The following is a 22,424-nucleotide window of genomic DNA, read 5'->3' as shown; positions in this document are numbered from 1 at the left end:
CCCTAAATTATAATTTTAAAGAATTGTTACCTTTGATGGTTTTTATTCCCATGCTGGCCACTTGATAAAATCGATATTTAAATATCGATCTTATCCTTATTTATATATATATATATATATACACATACACACATATAACTATATGCATATGAATACATGTCATTTTGTATGTGAATGTTTATACATGTGTGCATATGTGTGTGTGTGTGTGTGTGTGTGTGTGTGTGTGTACATATATATGTGTGAGCATGTGTATGTTTGTGTTACCTTCTCTAAACTTCACCTGATAGTTATAAAGGAATGTCACTGCCACACAAGCAGTGTCATTCATTTCCGGCCAAGAGAAAACATTACTTCGCTTGGAAATAAGTGAGGGTTGGTGACAAGGAAAGCATTTGGTCATAGGAAATTAGCCTCAGTAAACTACATTTGACCCGTACAAGCATGGAAAAGTGGATGTTAAAATGATGATAATGATATGAATAATTTATGTACATATATGGAATTTGTAGAAGTGAAGAACAAACAAGTTTTGGGGTAAGAAAAGGGGATACTTTAAATTGCCCTGACAATACTGTGTAATACTCTCTGGGTGTTTGATTTGATTTGATTTACAATATCACTGACCAAATTCCATGAGTTTAAACTATGTCTTTGGGATTGTATTGTTACTACAGGGCAAGGTACATTATGATGTGGGGGGAAATGAGAGCAGTTCCACCTAAAAACTACTATTTGTCCTAATTTACCTGTTAATTTTGTAAAAAGCAGTATCTGTAGAGTGCCCAACAAAATATGTCTTGCAGTTTTCACTTAGAACCCTTTATGTTCTCAGTTCAAATTTCACAGAGGTCAACTTTTCCTTTCATCCTTCCAGGAGATCAATAAAATACATACAAATCAAGAACTGATGTGAATTAGAAAAACCATGTTACCAAATTTGTGACTTTATTCATCAATTAGAGATCATCCTCATCAATGTAATTATTATTATTATTATTATTATTATTATTATTATTATTATTATTATTAAGGTAATGTAGGAGGCATGAGTTAATTCCTTAATACACATCAAAGTAGTTAGTTCCAGTACTTGGCAGCAAATCTAAAATATCCAATGAGTTTTGAAGTAGTAATGAGGTGAGGTAGAAATCCCATAGCATGTTGAGCTAGATGGGCCACAAACTTGTCGATAGATTAGTGTCTACATATGAATGGGATAAAGCAGCGATGAAAGGGAACCAGATGTTAATGTTCTGACATTTAGACAGCAACTGGATAAAATGCCTTTGAAAAGTGCACTATTACTCTGGGTGGAAGTCGTCATGCATCTTCCTCTGCTGTTAGCTTTAAATGAGCAGTCGAATGCAGCACCAGTGTGCTAGTACACTGGGGTGAAGTAATTCGACTGCCCTGCTAATGCTACATCCGTTTAAATGCTGCTGAGGCCATCTTTGCCCTTAATCTTTTCAGGTTAGGTCAAATAAAATATCAGTCAGATATGGGATTGGCGTAATCAACAATCTTCTCGCCCAAAATTTCAAGACTCATATTTATAGTAGAAAGAATTATTATTATTATTATGAAGAGGAAATGACTATTAAGCAACACAAGTTTAAATGCATTGAAGTAGTAAAACACTAGATTAAACACGTATAGAATGACTGGAACCTTACTATAATTGACTTTGATTTCATTCTATTGTGGAAAATATAATCATGTACTGGGGTTATTAATGAAATGACACCCTTTCACTACAAATGTGTGACTTAAAAAATAAGTAGAACCAAATACTAGGGTCAGTTAAATCAACTGTAGTCCACCACCCTCACCTAACAAACATCTCATCTTGTACCAATAGAAACTATAAAAGTACATACCTGAAATATTGCTGGTAACCGCCTCAGTTTTGTACCTTTTACTAATAATACAGATGGTGGGCCACTCCCAGTCAAGTGGTATATAAACAACTTGAACCATACCGAGTTAACCTGTTGAAGAAATTCAAAAGTTTCATGGGTGGTAAACATCTTCAAAGAATTACAGGAAATAATTGACCAAGGATTCTTTCACTTTATTTTGTTTGTATGTTTTATCAAATAAAATATAACTTTTAAAGGGATTGAGACAATTTTTCTAATCATAAATAAACAGAAAGTACAAAAATACAAGAACAAATTGAAGAGCTGAGTAGACTTAGCTTAGAAGTTCCCAACCTACAATCAAAATGTAATTTTGAAAGGTTTGCAACAACAAAAACTCTTTCTGTTTAAAAACAAATTTGATAAACTATAAAACGTTCATGAATATGTTATGCAAAAAAAAAAAATAATAATAAATGTTATATAAAAGATGAAATACAAAAATTACTACATTTAAAAACTGAAGAATATTCCATTCATCCATTTTCTCTGTCCACTATTCCTCGGAGGTTTGTGAGGGTAGAGTAATCAGGCATTTCCTCTATAGAGTCCTGTCAGATGCAATTGTCATTAGACTTTCTGACTGGATTCTGAATCATGACCAACTGAGACTATGGGTATTATCCAACCATTTCATTTTTGGTCTTTCCCTTTTCTGTTGGTTGGTTCAGCTTGAAGAATCCGTCTTGCAATTCTTTCCTGCAATATTCTAATTACATCATGTATCAGTGGTGTGGGAGCTGTGGCTTCCCAATGCAGAGAAGTAGCAGCTCAACCTGGAGAGACTCCGTAATCACTGAGCTATCCTGAGCATCCTGTCAAGCTGCATGGAAAAAGTTAAGTTTGAAAACCTTCCTACTACGGCCATTTTGGTGTACCGCTAGGGAAGGGACATAACTCTGTTGGCTTTAGTCTGTCTTGATGAATAAAGTCTGAGAGAGATTAACCGGGAAAATAAAAAAAAAAGGTCTCGAAGGCCTTCTTTCTTACCTCTGGAATCGTAGGACCTATATGTTGTGGTGTACAACTACAAACTGGTTTTACTTCATAGCTCAATGGTGCCATGGAGACTAGCAAACTGAAAATAAAATTGATAAAGCAAATATTATTGATTTTTCACATTGGAAAAAGGCTCAAAATGGGAAAAGGACCAGGTCAGTTGCACTAATTCAGTATAAGAAGTGTCAGGTAAATCTATTAAACACATATAGAAGATGCTAGAATATGATAACAGAAGGAGATGAAAGTTTCAACATTTAGGAATTACACTAAAGCAAAGATAATGACAAAATGAAATGTTGCCTGTCATTCAAACGCTTTCGGCCACTCCACTGCCATTACAACAGAAATTATATCACCATTGACCACCTTCATTCTCTCGTTACTATCAGCCCTCCTCTACTCCTATTACTGTCTGCTACCCATTCATTCTCTCTTTTGCTCTACTCACACTTCTTGCAACATAACCCATCCTTCCTGGTTCTCCTGTCACAGCTCTATCTTGAGTTCACCTTCATGGATACATTACTGAAGTGTACATCAAAGAATAGTGAGGACTCTCTAACCTTACTTGATGCAAGACAATCCCATCTAGTGCCAGTACAATTATAAAATGCACCCTGTACACTCTTGTAAAGGGGTCAGCAAATGAGCAGAGACCACATAGGGTCAAGTGTTGGTGCCATAATAACATTCACCCAGGATAATATGTAGAGTGGTTGATGATAGGAAGGGCATCTAGCTGTAGAAACTAAGCCAAAATAATGAAATGTACAAGTAAGATGTGGTTCTCCAATCTGTTCAGGAGAGCAATAACTCTGAATAAGGACTCAGACTGTGATGACCTGTCCAACTTATGCAAGTATGGAAAGCAGACACAACATGATGATAATGATGATGATGACAATGATGATACATATATTCCTGAAATTTTGAGGGAGAGCTAAGTCAACCTTGGTAACTCAAAACATAAAGACAAACGAAATGCTGCAAAGCATTTTGCCCGGAGTGCTAACAATTTTGCCATATTGATTTTAATATTAAGGATAATGAAATCTTCAGAAACTGTTGGAAATTTGGACTGAATAGTTTGCAGTTTTTAATTTTATTGGTTTTGAATTTATGCTCAAATTTCATTTGGGTTTGACTTTGGAGTTTATATCTCCATAGTTGATAAACTAAATACAAATAACCACTCAAGTTAATTCCTGCCACTGTACTCCTCCTCTTCCAGAAAAATAACTATACATGTGTTGATTCATTCAACTATACAACCCTTTTCCTCTATAAAAATAACCATACATGTATTGATTCCCCCAACTATATTTTCACTTCTATAAAAATTGGGTTTGTCCAAAAATAATGAAATTAAGGTCATTTCTTGAAATTTTATATTATATCAAATGTAAAACTTCTAACAAATTGAAAAGGAATTGTGCATAGATTAGAAAGTATTATATATACATAGACAGCAAGAGGGAGAGATGCATTTTCATGCCTAGTTATTATTTCTGTGCTTGTGCATATATTAACTTAGTTTGATGGAGAAATATAATTGGCTGAAGTTACTGGTTAACCAACAGAAAGGGTGACACTATTTTAATGCTGTGACCCAGAGCAGATTTAATACTCCTTGGTCCTGCTCACCAAGTTGCAAGTCTGTAATTAAGAACCAGTTTTCATAATCTCCATAAGCTGAAAAGAATCATCATCATCATCATTATAGTCATCATCATTGTTGTTGATGTCATCATTTTTCTTATCGTCATCATCTCATTTTTGTTACATTTTAACGTACAGTTTTTGAAACTAGTACTTTAGAATTTGTTAGATAGCTTTAACCAGTTCTGCACAAGCACATATATGTCTGGAACTAGTTGTCCAAGTATGCGGATAGAGTTTGCTGGTCTTGAACCTTGGATGTGATTATTCAGGAATTATGCTGTATGTGCCTCCATCATGTAATATTTAGATTTATAAACTGAAGAGTGACAGATAGAATGTAATGTCTATAATATGGTGGAAGTATAAAGACAGATAAAGTATAAATGTAAGGAGAAGTACCTCTTGTTTCAGTTCTTGAACTGTGACCATGCTGGGGCACCACCCTGAAGGATTTAGTCAAACAAATTGACCCCAGTACTTATTTTTTAAGTCTGGTATGTGTTCTGTTAGTCTCTTTTGCCAATCTTTTAAGTTACAGGAACATAAACAGACCATATTGGTTGTCAATCAGTGGGGAGAAAGTGGGGGACAAACACACACACACATGGGCTTCCTCAGTTTCTGCCTACCAAATTTATTCACAAGACATCAGTTGACTAAGGGTTACAGTAGAAGGTGTAGTAAAAAGCTTTGTAGCAGGTATGTTTTGAAATCAACTGGAGTTGTTCCATAGAAATTTTCTTTTGGCACCAAAATACAAATTTAGACAAAGTCAATTTGAAAAGATTCTTTTCATTGGCTTAATAAGTTATTAGCCGAAGCCATCCTAGTTTTCAACCAAAAATTCTTCTGAAATTTAGTTTCTGGACGCTTCTAGAAATATCTAAGTAACTTATAAAAACCCAGGATTTCTGATATTTTTCTGTGACTTTTAGGCTGCCGCAAGAAGTTTTGTTACTCGCAATTCTGCATGTCTTGTAGTATTAAATTATTGTCATGCTCATGAAATACACATTGCATTATCTATTTTTCTCCATCATGACCTTAAGTCATTCACCTAAATTCGTTCTAGAGTAGTTTGAATAATTAGTTAAGAAATTCAATACTTGTTTTTCTTCTTGACAAGTAAACTCTCAGAAGAAAATGAATTAGAAAAAAGCCTTTTATCCCATGCCTTCTCCTAATTTCAAGTAAACTAAGGGAGAACACTCCTGTTTTATTTATAATACTGTTTAAACGATTGAATTTGGATTTAATAAAAATAATATTGAACAAGACCTTGCGAGTCAGATTTACATAATTTCTTGAATATCGGTTAGAAAACAACCTACGTAACCTTAAAAAGAAAAAAAACGAAGAGCTACCAAAAAGGTTAAAAAGTTACTTGCCTGAGGTTCTACTCTGTGGGATTGAGCCTGGAACTACAGAGTTGCAAAACAAGCTTGTCAAACACTTATAGCCATGCCTACACTTATAGTCATGACTAGATAGGGTGCTTATTATTTTTTTTAATCATTTAGTCAGGGAGATAAGGGAAGCACTATGATGATTTATTTTCACAGATCCTCCAAGGCTGGTGGGTGTAAGTTAGCCCTGAGCCAAAGATTTGGCCTGAATGCTTGCAACAGAGTGAACTCCATTAAAAAGCATCCCTGGGCTAACTGGTGATGTTAAACGGCAGTGAGGGCAGGTATAGCATATAGAAACAGGTATGTTGTGTGTGTGTGTGTGTGTGTGTGAGGGAGAAAGGGAGAGAGATGGACAGACAGACAAACAGATAGAAAATCACATTTACTCATAATATCAACTGTCATTTTATGATACAGTAACTGATACTATGAATTATCTACCAAGAACCATTAAATATTTGATTTATAAATATTTTAAAATTTTCTAAATATACAGGTCTGTAAAATCCAAGAGAACTTTTGGAGAAATAATAAATCAAAAACCAAGTGTAACAACAAAAGCAAGCATATTATGATACCTACATAATACACATGTACAGTGCATATTATATATATATATATATATATATATATATATATAAATAATTATTTAAAATTATAATACAAGGTATCAAGAGATACCACCACGCTGAAAAAATAGCAGTCAAATCTTGACTCTAAAACCACAATAAATGTCCGCATCGTGCCATGCGGACATTTATTGTGGTTTTAGAGTCAGGATTTGACTGCTATTTTTTCAGCGTGGTGGTATCTCTTGATACCCTGTATTATAATTTTAAATAATTATTACCTTTGATGGTTTTTATTCCCATGCTGACCACTTGATAAGATCAATATTTTAAATATCAATCTTATCCTCATTTATATAAATATATATATATATATATATATATATATATACACACATACATAATATTATTGTAAAATAGATGTAAATAACTTACGTATAATTTTTGTTCAGAATCCGAGCTCGAGTAGCTGCGTCTAAGCTTAAGAGACTCTCACATCGGATCAGATCTATGCCAAGACCAGAGGAATTTGCGTTAGAGTCCGGAAAGAGGTTTTTGTTGTAACGAAGGAATCTGATTGTGTACCTTAGGGTAACAGCATGGTCGAAGTAACGCTGTGCTTCCCCTTCAGCTTCAGAACCAACCTGTTGTTTGAATCAAGCATGTTATTAATAAAGGATTAATAATAAAACAATCAATAAACTTTTCTAAAAAAAAACTTAATTCACCAGCTAACTATCATTATCATCATTATTTTAATGTCCACTTTTCCATGCTCAGATGGGTTGTGTGGAGTTTATTGAAACAGATTTTCTACAACCAGATACCCTTCTTGATGCCAACCCTTACCTATTTCCAAGCAAAGTAATATTTATCCCTGGTCAGACATGTTTTCATAGTATATTGGAAATGAATGACACTGCTTGTATGGCAGTGACAATCATTTACAACTATCACATAATGTCCAAGACAGGGGAGATAGTAACACACACACACACAATGGGCTTCTTCCAGTTTCCATCTACCAAGTCCACTCACAATGCTTGGGGCCATAATGTAAGATACTATCCCAAGTGCAATACAGTGAAACTGAACTTGACCTTATATGGTCAAGACCTCATATGGTCAAGTAGCAAATTTATTACCACACAGCCATGCCTACAACTAATATATGCGATAATGTTTTGAAATCATAAAAGATACCTAAAAATTCACTCAATCTGTTTCTCTCTCAATTATGTTGTAGTAAGCATTCCTAAATGTCACATGAGTGACTGAGGTTAGATTCAACACAGTCAATGTTCACATTTTCCTTTTTAACCTGGGAAAGCCTGCAAAGATCACAGGTTCTGGCTCTCTTTTACTCATTCTCTTAGTGAATTATGTTAATTTGATCAATCACTGAGAGAGTGGACAGATGAGTGCAAAGAGAGCTAGACAACCAAAGGCTGAAGACTAATTGGTATACAGTTAGTGTTGCTATACTGTTTATGGCTCAACCCACAGTTATAAATAGGTGCTACAAAGAAAGAATGAACCATCACATGGTAGGAAGGATATGCCCAATTCAAGCAGTAATAATTATACAAAACTAATAAATATTTCATTAGTCTGCAGTTCAATGGGGATTGTTTGAAGGTGGAAGGGCTCTGCCACTCTAAATTTCCTAAGATACATTGCTGGTTAAAGGACTCACTGGTCATACAATTATGTCACAAGGATCAGTATTTTGTAACCTCCCTTTATATTATGAGTGCAAATCACATCACGGTTAAATTTGCTTTTCATCATAAAATTATCATTATCTGGGGTTGTCTAGAAATGCAACATCTACATAGTCACCTAAAACAATTAAGCAATTAGTAAAAGCACAGTATATCCTATCAAGTCATACTTGCCAGTGACAGCTATAAAATATATATGTGTGTGTGTGTGTACATGTATGTATTCATGTAATAAATAAAATGAATCAGTAATCTTTTGCAGATCTGCAACTACAAAAAAAAAAAAAAAAAAATATGGCACCTACTTTTTCTAACTCTGTTAAAAAGCTGTCCATTGACTCATCACTCAGTTTCCCAACCTCAAACATTGTCACTGCATGACTCTTAAGACCCTGGTGACACAAAAGAAAAAAAAGAGGAGAATAGTATAAACAATATATATACATATATATAAATAAAATAAATTATATTATCAAATAAAGTTAGGCATGAAAAATAGTCGTCATAGATACCATTTTTATTGCTTGACTTTTGCTTCATATGTGATAGTCTCTGTGTTACAGGACCCTTCAGTATGTGTGTATTGATGTCTCAACATGAACAATTGGCATCAGTAAGTTAAGTAATTTTATGAGATGTAATACTCTTCATACCTGTTCAACAGTTTTCTATATTTATGGTTAGTAATGTAGTATTTATTGATTAACTTTAGAAAAGATTTTACAATGTTGGACTTAAAGTTTAGGTATAAACCAAATGATACTGGGTTTGAGTATTAGCTTGTATCCTTGAATCCACTTGCTTTTAAGGTGTTATTATAATAAGGAACTGCTTTGTCAAAAGTTTCCTTTTAGTAGGACAAATTTAAAATCTTTCTGCTTATATATTGCTAAATTTTTGAAGACTCTAGATGAATAGCATGAACCTGCGTCAATATAAGTGAGCTTTTCATTTCATTCTCTAAATGGTTTATTTATTCTTTTAATTTTCAATGTCCACTTTTCCATGCTTGACTGGGTCGGATAAAGTTTACTGAGGCAGGTTTTTTCTATTGTCAGATACTGTTCTTGTCACAAACCTTTGCCCATTTCCAAGCAAGGTAATGTTTCCCTATGACCAGACATGTTTTCACAGAATACTGGAAATGAATGAAATACATTTACAACAATCATGCAATACCAAGACAAGGTCTACAAACATACACACACACACAAACTTGCAATAAATACATACATACATGAGGAGCCTCCCTCAGCTTCTGTGCATCAAATCCATTCACAAGGCATTAGTCAGTTCAGGGCTATAGTAGACCTTTATTCAAGGCACAACAGAACTGAAACTATGTGGTTGGGAAGCAAAAACATCTTAATCACATGGCCATTCGTTTTCCACACTGGCATGGGTTGAATGGCTTGACAAGTGCTGGTAAAACCAGGGGTTACACCAGGTTCCATAGTCTGTTTTGGCTTGATTTCTACAGCTGAACACCAACCACTTTACAGAATGTACTGAGTGCTTTATATGTGACACCATATGATTTAGAATTGGCAGAATTGCACAAGCGTTAGATATAATGTCTAGTAGTATTTTTTATGATTTTCTATGCTCCAAGTTCAAATACTGCCAAGGACAATCTTGCCATTCATCCTTTTGGGGTCAGTAAATAAAGTACCTGTCTAGAGTAAAGGTACAACAAAACTGTGTCCCAGGTAGGATGCTTAGTGGTATCTGCTCTGATAGCAAGACCTGAACCAATGCTGGTACTGAACTGCAGTGGCAGACTGAGTCTAAAAATATTGGTTGCTAGGAGACTAGGTGGGCCCACCTGTAACTACAATGCTATCATTTATTTATTATTTTTTTTTTTTAAGTATTCTTTTCAACTGTCTACAAACACAGTCAGGCTGGCATAATTAACGCATTCTTCCAGGAGTGAATAAAAAATTCTCAAACTTGAGGGGATGGGCCCCTTAGATACTAACATGGGCCCACATACATGGATTCTAATGGTGCAGGGGCCCACTTGCCATCAGGCAAGCTGGCAACCTGGCCAGTCTTCCACTGCTGAACTGTATTGGTCTTGGGTTTCTATTGGGCAACATCAGTGACATAGAGAAAGGACGCTTGCTTGTTTGAGCAACTACTAGTCTTCCACAAAAAAACCTTGTCCAGTCTTGCATTTTGGAGAACTATCAAGATGTATGTAGATACTCAGACCAACTATAACAGACAACAAAGTCAACATGTGTGTGTGTGCATGCATGTTTATCTGTGCTTATGATGTGTTGCTATTTGCCAATCTGTCAAGTTATTGGCAAATAACTTAACAGTTTGGCAAGTAGAAATCAACAAAGTTGAATTAAGTATTGGGCTCGATACGAGGGAAGACTAAAACAATTGGAAGCGGTGCTCTAGCATGGCCAAATTCCAATGACTGAAACCAGTAAAAGAATAAGAGAATGCACACACACACACACACACACACACAAACATTCATTCACAGATGTATATATACTGATGTGTGCAAAACTGTAACAGAGCTGTGAAGTGAGTAAAATGTCGGACCTGAGACAAATTTCCCATCATAAGGAATGCTGTTAGTGTAGAATCAAACAGGAAAACTATTCTCTTTGCTGACCCAGCATTTTGACCACTGACTTCTGTAAATGGATAGAAAACACATTATTATTCCATGTATATGCATCATACAGACATTGTTAACAAGGGATGGCACTAGACCTGTCAATATTCAATTGCCCCTTTTTCATAGTCATTATCACTATCTCTCTTTCCCATAAAGTTGTCTATGTATGAGGGGTTATATCATAACTCTTTGTAACCAATACACCCTACCTTCACCCGTTCTGTGCCATCAGCCACACTCCTTCTTCCGCATGACATTTTTTATTGTCATTTATTACTCTGTTTCCCCATTATTTCTACCTACTCTAGTTCTCTTGTCATACTCTTACTCCCTTCACCCATTCACCCTGGTTCTTTTTTGTCACAATTGTCACTTGTCTCTGTCAGGTTCCTTGAATGAGCAAAATATGTTGTTGGGTAGTGAGTACTCTCAAGCTTTGTGGAGCACAAAGTAATCTCACTTGTGCCAATGCCATGAAAAATGTGCTAAATACATTCTGTAAAATGGATGGCAAGTGAGTGGAGGCAATGTAGATGTCAATAGGATCCTTTAGTTTGGCCAATGGCATGACAACCTCATTAGTGTTGGCACCATGGATAAAATGTGCCTAGTATATTTCACTCTGTAAAGTGGTTAGTCTTAAGGACATCCAGCAGTAGAATTCATGCTAAAAATGGAACATATGAGCAAGATGTGGTTCCTCACCTAATTATTAGGGCAGTAACTCCGAATAAAGAATGTCTTGGAATCTGATGGTCCATCCAACACATGTCAGTATGGAAAGCAGATGTGATGTTGATGTTGACTATTGATGATGACTGTTGATGATGATGATGATGACAGTCTCAATAGTTTCCAAATTGGCATTATAATATATCTTTTACATTAGAATCTTAGTTGTTAATTTATAATTTATTCATATTGTTGTGCTTAATTCCCATCACAACCATTGAACTGAAGTGTGCTAGTTCACTACGTCAGGAGAAAATCTTTTCTCCCGAGGGCTGAGTAAACTAACAAATTACTTGTGATACAATTGAAATGTAGTGTTAGCAAACTATCTCTCTCTTTCTTTCATTCTTCACATCGTAACATCCTTTCTCCTCTATTGGCAATACTTGTCACATATGTTAGAGCTTCAGCTTATCTATGGATTAGATCATCAGGGAATGCTTACCTTCTGAAGACTGCTGGCTTAATTCAACTAATACCATATCTAAGCTAAACATCAGCCTGAGCAAGCACATTTGGTGTACTAAATACGTCTTACATTTATAATAATGCAATTTACATACAACTGTCCAATTCTGTCAATAATTATCTCACCTATGCTAGCATAGGGAAAGGGAACTACTGGAGACAATATTAAATATAAGAGCTAACAGATAGTAAATGTTAGTGATAACAGGTGTGTTTACCTAGAGAACTGTCAATACTTGAACTGTCAGTATTACTGGCTGTGTTTACATCCAACAGAGACTCGGTCTCAGTGAGTGGCATACTCATCTCCAGGAGAAGTTGGTCTTGACTTGGTCTACAATAAATAAAAGGTACGAAATTAGAAATAAAGAGACTGACAATGATGGAGACAGTAATAGATTACAAATATTGTAGCTGTTATTTATTCTGTTGTGAATTGGAGCTACGTGAAATAAAGTGTCTTGCTCAAGAACACAACACACAACCTGGTCCTGGAATCGAACTCACTACCTCATGATTGTGAGCTCAATACTCTAACCACTGAGTCATAACTGTAGAAATGGTGTAGAGAGTGGGAAGCTGGTATGCATGGGCGACTGCTGGTCTTCCATAAACAACCTTGCTCGGACTTGTGTCTCGGAGGGTAACTTTCTAGGTACAATCTTATGGTCATTCATGACCAAAGGGGATCTTTACCCTATTTACTCTGTCACAACTATATGTCTATCTCTGTAGCCTCCCTTTACTACTACTCCTTATTTCTCGAGCACTATCTCCCCCATGTCTCCTTTCTCTTCCATCATGCTCTCCCTCTTCTCCCTTTCTTACCCTAGCCCATCTGCAGCAATCACCCTCTCTCCTACCTACATTATTGGTCATGCTACCCTGAACAAACAGGCTAGCAGTACACAAAGGTTGAAGTGGAGTGGAATAATAATAATACAGTAGATAGGAGAGGAATGACAGATAAGGTGAGTAAAGGTGGCAATAACACGTGGGGAGAGTGAGAGATGTATGGTAATAAGATTGGAACTTATAGGGGTGAGTCAATAAGGTTACAGGGAGAGGGAGAGATAAAGGATAACACAGAAAGGGTGATCAATGGAAAACATAAGAGAGATGATGTTAAGAAAGAAGGTAGAAGATGTTTTGACAGCTATTTTGGCCTCACCTATTTGGCATCGCTGATTCAATGCCAACTTATTGGACATCAGACATTTTAATGTTTCACTTGTTTTAATATTTCTCTCTCTTAAGGTGACAAGCTAGTAGAATCATTACCGTGCAGGAAAAATTGCTTAGTGGCACTGCTTCTAGCTTTACATTCTGAGTTCAAATGCTGCCATGGTCAAAGGGTGAAGTGGAGCAGAATAATAATAATACAGTAGATAGGAGAGCAATGACAGATAAGGTGAGTAAAGGTAGCAAGAACATGTGGAGAGAGTGAGAGAAGTATGGTAATAGGATTGGAGCTTGTCAGAAGTACATAAGGGTGAGTCAATAGGAGGTGATTCAGGGGAGAGGGAGAGATAACTGCCTTTCATCCTTCCAGGGTCAATATTACCAGACTGGGAGTCAATGCAATCAATTTACCCTTACACCGAAATTGCTGGCCTTGTGCCAAAATTTAAAACCAATATTTCTTTCTCTCTCTCTCTCTGTTTATATATGAAAATATATGTGAACATATTTCTATGTGTATAAGGCAGGGGTCCCCAATCTTTTTACACCATCGACCTCTTCATGGAATCCTTGACTCCTCATCAACCCCCAGGCATGTATGAGAAAATAAATAAATAATAATAATAATAAAGTTGATGCACATTTAACAACCCCTTGAATAGTCCCATCGATCCCCAGGGGTCGATATTGATCGCTTAGGAGTCCCCTGGCTCTATGTGTATATGCCTGCATGCGTGCGCATATGTGTGTGTATATGTGTTTGTCTCCAGTGCCAAAAAGTATTGTTATCAATACAGGTTGAATACTCAGTTAGCCATACCAAATCACCTGTGTCCATACAGCTGCACCCAATTGTCCCTTTCTATAAGAATGACTATGATGACTACAACGGTTACACTTATAGAAAAATCTTGTGCTTAAGGAAGCCAAGATGATTCACTTCCATAAACTTACTTTTTAGTTAACGTTTGTCGAGCTCTCCAAGATGAGTGTAGGTCATCTAAGTTGAGGTCATTTATTTTCTTGTGGGCAAAACCCAAACGACAGAACATGGAAACTGCATTCTACAACAAATATAAAATATTGTTTGCAAAGAGAAGTGAACAGAGAGAAAATATATAGAAATACAATAATAGTGAGTTAATGAGGAAGATCGTGTTATCATTAACCTGCTAGAAATGGCAGCCAAGTTTCCCTCAAGTCACACCTTACTGTTTTAAAAAAGATAGATAATAGATTAGATAATGTAGGTATATCTGAAAATAAGATACTTTTGATTATCAGTTCTGCTAACAAGCCTCTTACTCTTTCATCCCTCAGACTAATGCCAATAATGGTCTAATATTATTAACATTTCTTATTCCTTATGCAGTGTTTTGACCTATAATATGATAGTTAAGAATATCATGAACCATACTGAAGAATACAATATAGAAATGTAAGCCTGCTGGAAATTTGTGGCTCACATTCCAATATCATTATTTGATTAATATAAAATCCCTTTACTTACATGTAACAAGGGTAAAGGAATCATCATCATCATCATCCTCTTCATCATCATCATCATCCTCTTCATCATCATCATTTAATGTCCGGTATGGGTTGGATAGTTTGACAGGACCTGACCAACTCTCCAGCTGGTCAGACTCCATTTGTCTGTTTTGGCATGGTTTCCCTTCCTAATGCCAATCACTTTACAGAGTGTGCAGGGTTCTTTTCACATGACACCAGTATGGGTGCTTTTATGTGGTGCCAGCATGAGTGCTTTTTATGTGGGGCTGGCACAGGTGCTTTTTATGTGGGGCTGGCATGAATGCTTTTTACATGGTGCCAGCACATAAAAATTTTCAATTTCGCCCACCCTTTCTTACAGCCAAGAAACCAATACGCAATTATTAACTGTCTATCATTTTAGGATTGGTGATAAGCTTCATGTAAGCCTTATAAGCAGTTTAATTTCAGTTTCTCATTGGAACCAGGAAATGAAATCTGGTTACCATGCCAAATATTTTTGACAAAACACATGAACATCACACAAGCTTATTTCAGTTCCTCAACTAAATCTAGAATATTTTACTAATAAAAAGATTCTTTACGGTTGTTGGTAAGTCAGGGTTCCTGGAGAATCTTTGCTTTATTATCAGTTGAAACTATGGCAGTATTTACACACATCACTATCACTAACTAATGAGGAAGTCTCTTTGTTGTTGCTTGATTTGACAGAAATAGTCGTCAAATCTCCTTCAAATCATACTGTCTGAAAACACATTAAATAATGTGGATGAGATATAAATATTAAGTCTAATAAATTTAATACTGGATGATCATGCTTGGAATGTCTTTGATCATAAGACTGATCAAAGCTGACCTGGAGTTAAACACGTCAAATCAGAGCCATCTTTTCAGTAGCATAGGCTCATGAGCAAGTCACACCTCTGGGTCCAATTGTGTGTATTTATTGACAGTAAGCCACAGCATACATGGATCAGAATTGGGCCCCTAGACCCATGTGGGCTTTGACAACTGTCCAGTGTGCCTATATCTTAAGACAGTACTGTGTAGAGTATGTTTTGTGTTCTTTAATTGGATGGTGATTATGTAGAGTATGTATAGAGTATGCATCATGTGCAGTGTTAATCCTCTAGAGTATGTGTTATGCAAGTTGTATTATTTCATTGAATGCAATTTGTTTTATTTAATTGTATAGGGTGTTGTGTGCAGAGAGGGTAAAGTGAGTTATACTATTTAACTGCACAGCCTACATTACACAGCTCACATCATGAGTAAGGTATGGGCTACACCTAGCAAAGACTATGTTTTGTATTGGGTGATGACTTGAGAGTTCTTGTATGACTCTGTTGTTTTGTTATTTTACATATAATTTTTAAGATCAGATAGTGCAATAAATTCATTTCACTCTAGAAATACAGAAAAATAACAAGAAAATGCATGAGAAGAAACAAGAAATAAATAAAAAGACAGAAAGGAAAAGAAAGAGTTTACCTTAACTAATTGTAAGTCAATCTCCAAAATGCTAGCCAGCTGTGAAATAAGAAAAGAATATCATTATCATTATTACCACTACCATTAACACATTATTCAATTTTGCTACTTAAATATCATCAACAACATCATCAACACATCTATCATCATAAACATCACAATCTAACAAGCTCACCAGCATATGCAATTAAACACAATCACACATCACCTGCAGACACACAAACACACACTCCACACGGTTTTTACATATACAAGCTCAACATTTAACTAACCAAATTATACACACACATCGATTTCAAATTTTGGCACAGGGCCAGCAAATTCGGGGTACAGAGTAAGTTGATTGCATCAACCCCAGTGCTCAATTGGTACTATTTTATCAACCCCAAGAAGGGCAAAGTCAACCTCAGTAGAATTTGAACTCAGAACATAAAGACAGATGAAATGCTGCTAAGCATTTTACCCAACGTGGTAACAATTCCGCCAGCTCACCACTTTAAATTATGCACACGCGTCAAGAGAATCATAATTTAAATAAAATAGTCAACATTCTCACCTCAGCCACTGTTGTGTGTTCATCAATGGATACAAATATTTTGTACAGTAATGTCTCAAAATAATCTCCAAGCACTCGGTTCATGACAAATCCTTGTAGAGGAGGAACTGTAAAGAGAGAAGGTCAGAATGTACCATGTAATGATAGAATAATTGTAAATACACATGTAGCAACTATAGACCAACAGTGAATGGAACAGTTATAAGTGAAGGATAGAATCTTAAATTCAAATGTATGTTTTATGAATTTCGGACATGGACAGGCACAGGCATAGTTGTGTGGTTAAGAAGCTTACTTCCCAACCATGTAGTCTTGGGTTCAGTCTCACTGTGCAGCACCTTGGGTGAATGTTTTCTACTATAGCCACAGGCTGACCAAAGCTTTGTGAATGGAGTTCATCATCATCATTATTTAACATCCATTTTCCATACTGGCATGGGTTGGAAGGCTTGATAGGAAACGGTGAGGCCAAGGGCCACATTAGGTTTCATAGTCTGTTTTGGCTTGATTTCTACAGCTGGATGCCCTTCTTTTTAGACTGAATGTTTCCAAGACTACACCATTTTATGTCTCTTTTCTTTAGAGCATAGCATATCATTTGTTGATGATTTGGCTGCTATTTTTAGCAGTGACCATGTAGAAGACCTATAAGCTAAAAGACATGTCTACAAGTTGTTGCTGTTTAGCCCCAGGAAAGCCCTGACTGAGCAGATTTATGATCACAGGCATTCAAGTTATGACTATGACAATTCTGTCTTTTCTTTTGGCACACTACACCTACTATTACATTTATCAAGGTACTGCTTTTAAGAACAGTAAGATATAATGTGAGAGAGATTTGGCTTCTATTTTTAGTATTTGAGTGACAAAGAAGTGTATGCCACATTGACTAAAAAAGATGTCGACAAGTGGAAAGTGAAGGTGACGAGAGAGGTCAGAAGAGGTTATCAATGTAAAGAAGGACAGAAGTACATTTGTAACCAACTAGACTTCAATAGAATAACTTACCAACAATACAGTCATCATCAGCAATGGGCACATCTAAGTAGACCAAACCTTTACGATACAAACCTGCAGAATGAAGGCATAATAAGATCTTAAACAATTTTTGTAACAATATTTAATAATGAAATACACAACACATTTCAATTAATTTCTTTTCTCTTTTTTTTTTTTTTTCAAAAAATTAGAATTTAGAAGAATTTAATGAGATGATAAACTACTTATTTACTTGTGTCCTGAGCTGGTGTTTGGAACATAGCAAAACAAAAGAATCTAACATGAAATTATAATAAAAAGTTTAGCATTTAAACTGGCCATATCCAACCCAAAATATTCTATCTGTTTTACAAGCAAACCTACTAGACCCAGCCTCTCACACCTACCCTACAATGTCATTCTAGAAATAAATGATCACATCACTGAAATCTCAAAGCTACAAGATAATGCATGATTAATTCAAAACAATATGAATACATAAGCATTATATTTGACAGAGTAATCTGAATGCTAAAGGGTTAATTATAAGTAAAATAAAGATGTGTACATTAATATTTAATTTTCAGATACATCCAAATTTATTGACTCTGAATTTATTATTCATTTTAATAATTAATGTTTTTTGTGTACACTCAAACATAGAAAGAGCTTCACTGCAGTAACTGTCTCAGAAGAGAACTCCTCCTGATGGACAATGTGTGTGAAATCACACCAAGTAGGGTTATGAATGGCATCATCAGACTCCATTATATATATTCCTGCCATGTTATATTTCATCAGCTACAGAAAATGAATCTGTCATTCATAGCCCACTAACATTCAAAAATTTATTTTAAAAAAAGTCCATTCACATTTACATGAGTATCTAGAATAAATTAAATTTTATAACTTATGTATTTGTTCTTAAAACCCATATTAATCACACTGAGATGTTTTTAGCAATTCCACATGCAAAACCACAAAATTTGTCCAGCATAATGATATATGTGATCATATTGACAACCTCTGATGATATCAAATCTTCTTTTCAAATCACAAAAGTCATGGCCCTTTTGTTATTCATGTAACTTTATAGATCTATAACAATAAATCTAACACCATAAGCATTATGAACATTACAGGATTGGGTGGATCTAGTATAAAATTAGCAGATGTAGATTAGTCGAAGTTGAATCTTTCTTCCTCTTAACCTGTTGGCTGTCCTGTGTACCAGATGTGATACACAGAATATATTTTCCTGGTATCACAGCATCATATATAATATACATTTCCAGTTTTTTTTTTTCCAACAGCTAGAGAAACTTGGGACTTATAAAAGGAAAGCTTTACATTACTCAGAACTTCTGAAACAAGGGCTGTCTCAAAAGTCTGAAAACAAACATGGATGTTTAGGATAAACTTATGAAAATGCCTTGGACAGGCAAAGCATTAACATATTTTCAACTCCTTTTTTACTCTTATTTCCTCTTCAAGAACTAATCTACAACCATTATATCTCATTAATGTAAAGTAAATTAGGAATTGTAGAAAAATTCAGAAGGAAAGTAACATACCATGTAAGACTTTGTAATCAACATCATTTGCTAGCTGTGGCCCGTAGTCAATGACTTTGTCGATTGCTTCCTTCTCAGCAACATGGCACATCTACAAGAGACCAAACAGAGAAATGGTATATTAATAAATAAAACAACAATAATAATGTCCTACAAAAGAATAAATTTAAAAGGAGTGGTTATACCTCATTAAATCAGCTCTTGTAAAAAAGTGCTAATTCTTTTAATGATCCTTAATAGGGTGAAAGACAAATTTTGTCCAAGTGAAGTTTCAACTTTAGGAAAAAAAACATTTTGCTGCATAGTTAAGATAGCATTTTTGTTTAAAGTGTTACATACATTTTTAAAGCATCTATTGGTGCTTAACTGTTCCAATCCAAAAGATTTTCATTCCACATGGCCGTTGCCAGTACCGCCTGACTGGCCTTCGTGCAGGTGACACGTAAAAGTACCCACTACACTTTGAGTGGTTGGTGTTAGGAAAGGCATCCAGCTGTAGAAACTCTGCCAAATCAGATTGGAGCCTGGTGTAGCCATCTGGTTTCACCAGTCCTCAGTCAAATCGTCCAACCCATGCTAGCATGGAAAGCGGACGTTAAACGATGATGATGATGATGATTTCCTCAATTCACCTAGATATCAATAATAAATATAGAGGCGGTAACACTAGTAGACTTGATCACCTTTGCATTTGGATCTGCCTATAACGGCTGGGCTGTACAACAGCTTATTCCACATTAAAACCAATCATACTCTGGGTATATTTTACATTCCTTGCATACAAAGAATTCCCACCATATACAGACACGTATACACATGCAGACGCATGTATTGAGAAAGACAGAAAGAGAGAGAAAAGGGGAATAACTGTGGGGCTGAATTATATATAGCAAGCGCTAAATTTAGTAACATTACCTTGATATCATCTTCTGTGATGTAACCGATATTGACAATCCACCAATGGTCAGCCGATACTGAGTCTACAGGTTGCATAGGTAATAGCTCACGTACTGGTTTTCTGCGGAAGAATTTCTAAGAGAAATAAAAAATACAACAATGAATATTCCTTACCAGTAATATACTATGATCACACATACCTCACTACAACAACTGGCTTTGTGTCTAGTCCAAAGAAATCAATATTTATATTTTCTTTAGTTTACCCACTATCTTCTGGAGGTTAGCTGTAATGAGTCACTATCGTATGTAAAAGAACAAACTATATATCAACAACAGACTACAGTTAGCCTTAATATAGAAACATTTGATGTTTAAAAACTTGCCAGATGTTGTAACTTGTTTAGTATCCATACTAAATATTGGTTGAAGAGGCCGTGGATTTAGAGATAGTCAACTGAAATCTCGGGACCAATATCAATAGGCTCAAAATACCAAATATATAAGTGCCTATACAGTACATTGGGGAGTATTAAGTTTCATTGTATGGTTAATGTCCAATCTCTGGTTATCTCAAGCTTTTTCTAGGTATACAGTTTAAGGAGGTAGGACTTAAAGCAGGAGGTCACCATTTAAAAAACATTATGCAATATCTAGTTACTAGACTCAACAAGTCAAGTAACTAGATACATACTCCTTTATTGGATTGTTATTTTAAAATAGTGGCTACTGACCACCTCTGCTAATACAAATATAGTAATTTGAAGACTTCATCATTCTACCTATGCCTATTCTGTTGGTTTTTATAGATATACTATCCAAGTAGTTAAAGTTTAAAACATATTCTTTTACTTGTTTCAGTCATTTGACTGTAGCCATGCTAAAACACCGCCTTTAGTCGGACAAATCAACCTGAGGACTTATTCTTTGTAAGCCTGGTACTTATTCTATTGGTCTCTTTTGCTGAACTGCTAAGTTACAGGGATGTAAACACACCAACATCGGTGTCAAGCAATGGTGGGGGGACAAACACAGACACACAAATATATATATATATATATATATATATATATATATGTATGTATACGACAGGCTTCTTTCAGTTTCCGTCTACCAAATCACTCACAAGGCTTTGGTCGGCCTGAGGCTATAATAGAAGATACTTGCCTAAGGTGCCACGTAGTGGGACTGAACCCAGAACCATGTGGTTGGGAAGCAAATTTCTTACCACACAGCCACTCCTGCTAGCTGTTTTAAAGACAGCAAGATTTTATTATGGTTAATTTGTATACAATTATGAGCAAAATAAGAAGTTGTGAGAGCAAATTGACAGTTTAGTAGAACACTGCAAGAGAGCACACAGCATACTGTGTAATTCTTCTACTGCCTTAGTTCAGAGAGAAATTGAACAAAGTCCTAAACTGCCTGTGTGTAAGTTTGTGACTTTAAACTGCTGGTATGCCAAGCCTCTATGACCTTGCATTCTATATCATTACAGGATTATTAAAATGCCAAAGACCATATATCATGACAGTAAAGGGCCTGGGCAGGAAAGTGTCTCTATTAAAACCAGCATGCACTATACTTTAGTTAGAGTATCCTGGAGCTAACACATCAAGGAATAATGTTTCTGCAAACATAATATTAACACAAATCCTTAAAGTAAGAGAATTTCAAATCCACCACTTCTTGCCGGTAAAGTGAAAGTGGTACTCATATTTCCTATTACATTGTCTGGATGGAACAAGAAGAGAAATCTAATGTATTTTTGCTTAAATGCATAACATAACATCTTTAGAAAACTTTAAGCTTGCAATTTCTGTCTGTAAAGAAAACAAAAAAAAAAAAGTTGATCCTAACATTTAAACCCTTTGATATTGCTCCTAGTTCAATGATACAAATTCTCCATTTTAAAAATGATCTAGAAATCTTCCACTAAATTCTATATGGATCTATATTCTAAGAACACCAGCTAAGTAATGATGAGGATATAAAAGAAAATAAGTCACTATTTTCAAAATTTACTGAAACAAAGGCAGTGTATTTCAACAGAAGTTTGATAACAAAAGGGTTAATGTAAATTTCAAATTTAAGAGGCCACT

At 35.4% G+C, this 22,424-nt stretch overlaps 1 protein-coding gene across 1 annotated transcript in view; it reads right to left on the bottom strand.

Annotated features, from left to right (window-relative positions):
* The window catches only part of LOC106880704 (protein FAM91A1), a 74,755-nt gene that overhangs the window by 9,870 nt on the left and 42,461 nt on the right, over positions 1-22,424 (bottom strand). The window contains exons 5-16 of the mRNA XM_014930777.2: positions 20,341-20,457; positions 19,426-19,516; positions 17,882-17,944; positions 16,874-16,980; positions 16,318-16,356; positions 14,269-14,378; positions 12,351-12,466; positions 10,854-10,948; positions 8,594-8,680; positions 7,000-7,208; positions 2,913-3,000; positions 1,848-1,991 (exon numbers count right to left, since the gene is read on the bottom strand). Coding sequence (XP_014786263.1) covers positions 1,848-1,991; positions 2,913-3,000; positions 7,000-7,208; positions 8,594-8,680; positions 10,854-10,948; positions 12,351-12,466; positions 14,269-14,378; positions 16,318-16,356; positions 16,874-16,980; positions 17,882-17,944; positions 19,426-19,516; positions 20,341-20,457 — 1,266 coding nt within the window. The remainder of the gene's footprint in view (positions 1-1,847; positions 1,992-2,912; positions 3,001-6,999; positions 7,209-8,593; positions 8,681-10,853; positions 10,949-12,350; positions 12,467-14,268; positions 14,379-16,317; positions 16,357-16,873; positions 16,981-17,881; positions 17,945-19,425; positions 19,517-20,340; positions 20,458-22,424) is intronic.

The sequence above is a fragment of the Octopus bimaculoides genome, chromosome 7 (assembly GCF_001194135.2).
Source record: "Octopus bimaculoides isolate UCB-OBI-ISO-001 chromosome 7, ASM119413v2, whole genome shotgun sequence".
Lineage (NCBI taxonomy): Eukaryota > Metazoa > Mollusca > Cephalopoda > Octopoda > Octopodidae > Octopus > Octopus bimaculoides.
Note: the sequence above shows the minus strand (reverse complement) of the source record. Positions and strands in the feature narration are given on the sequence as shown.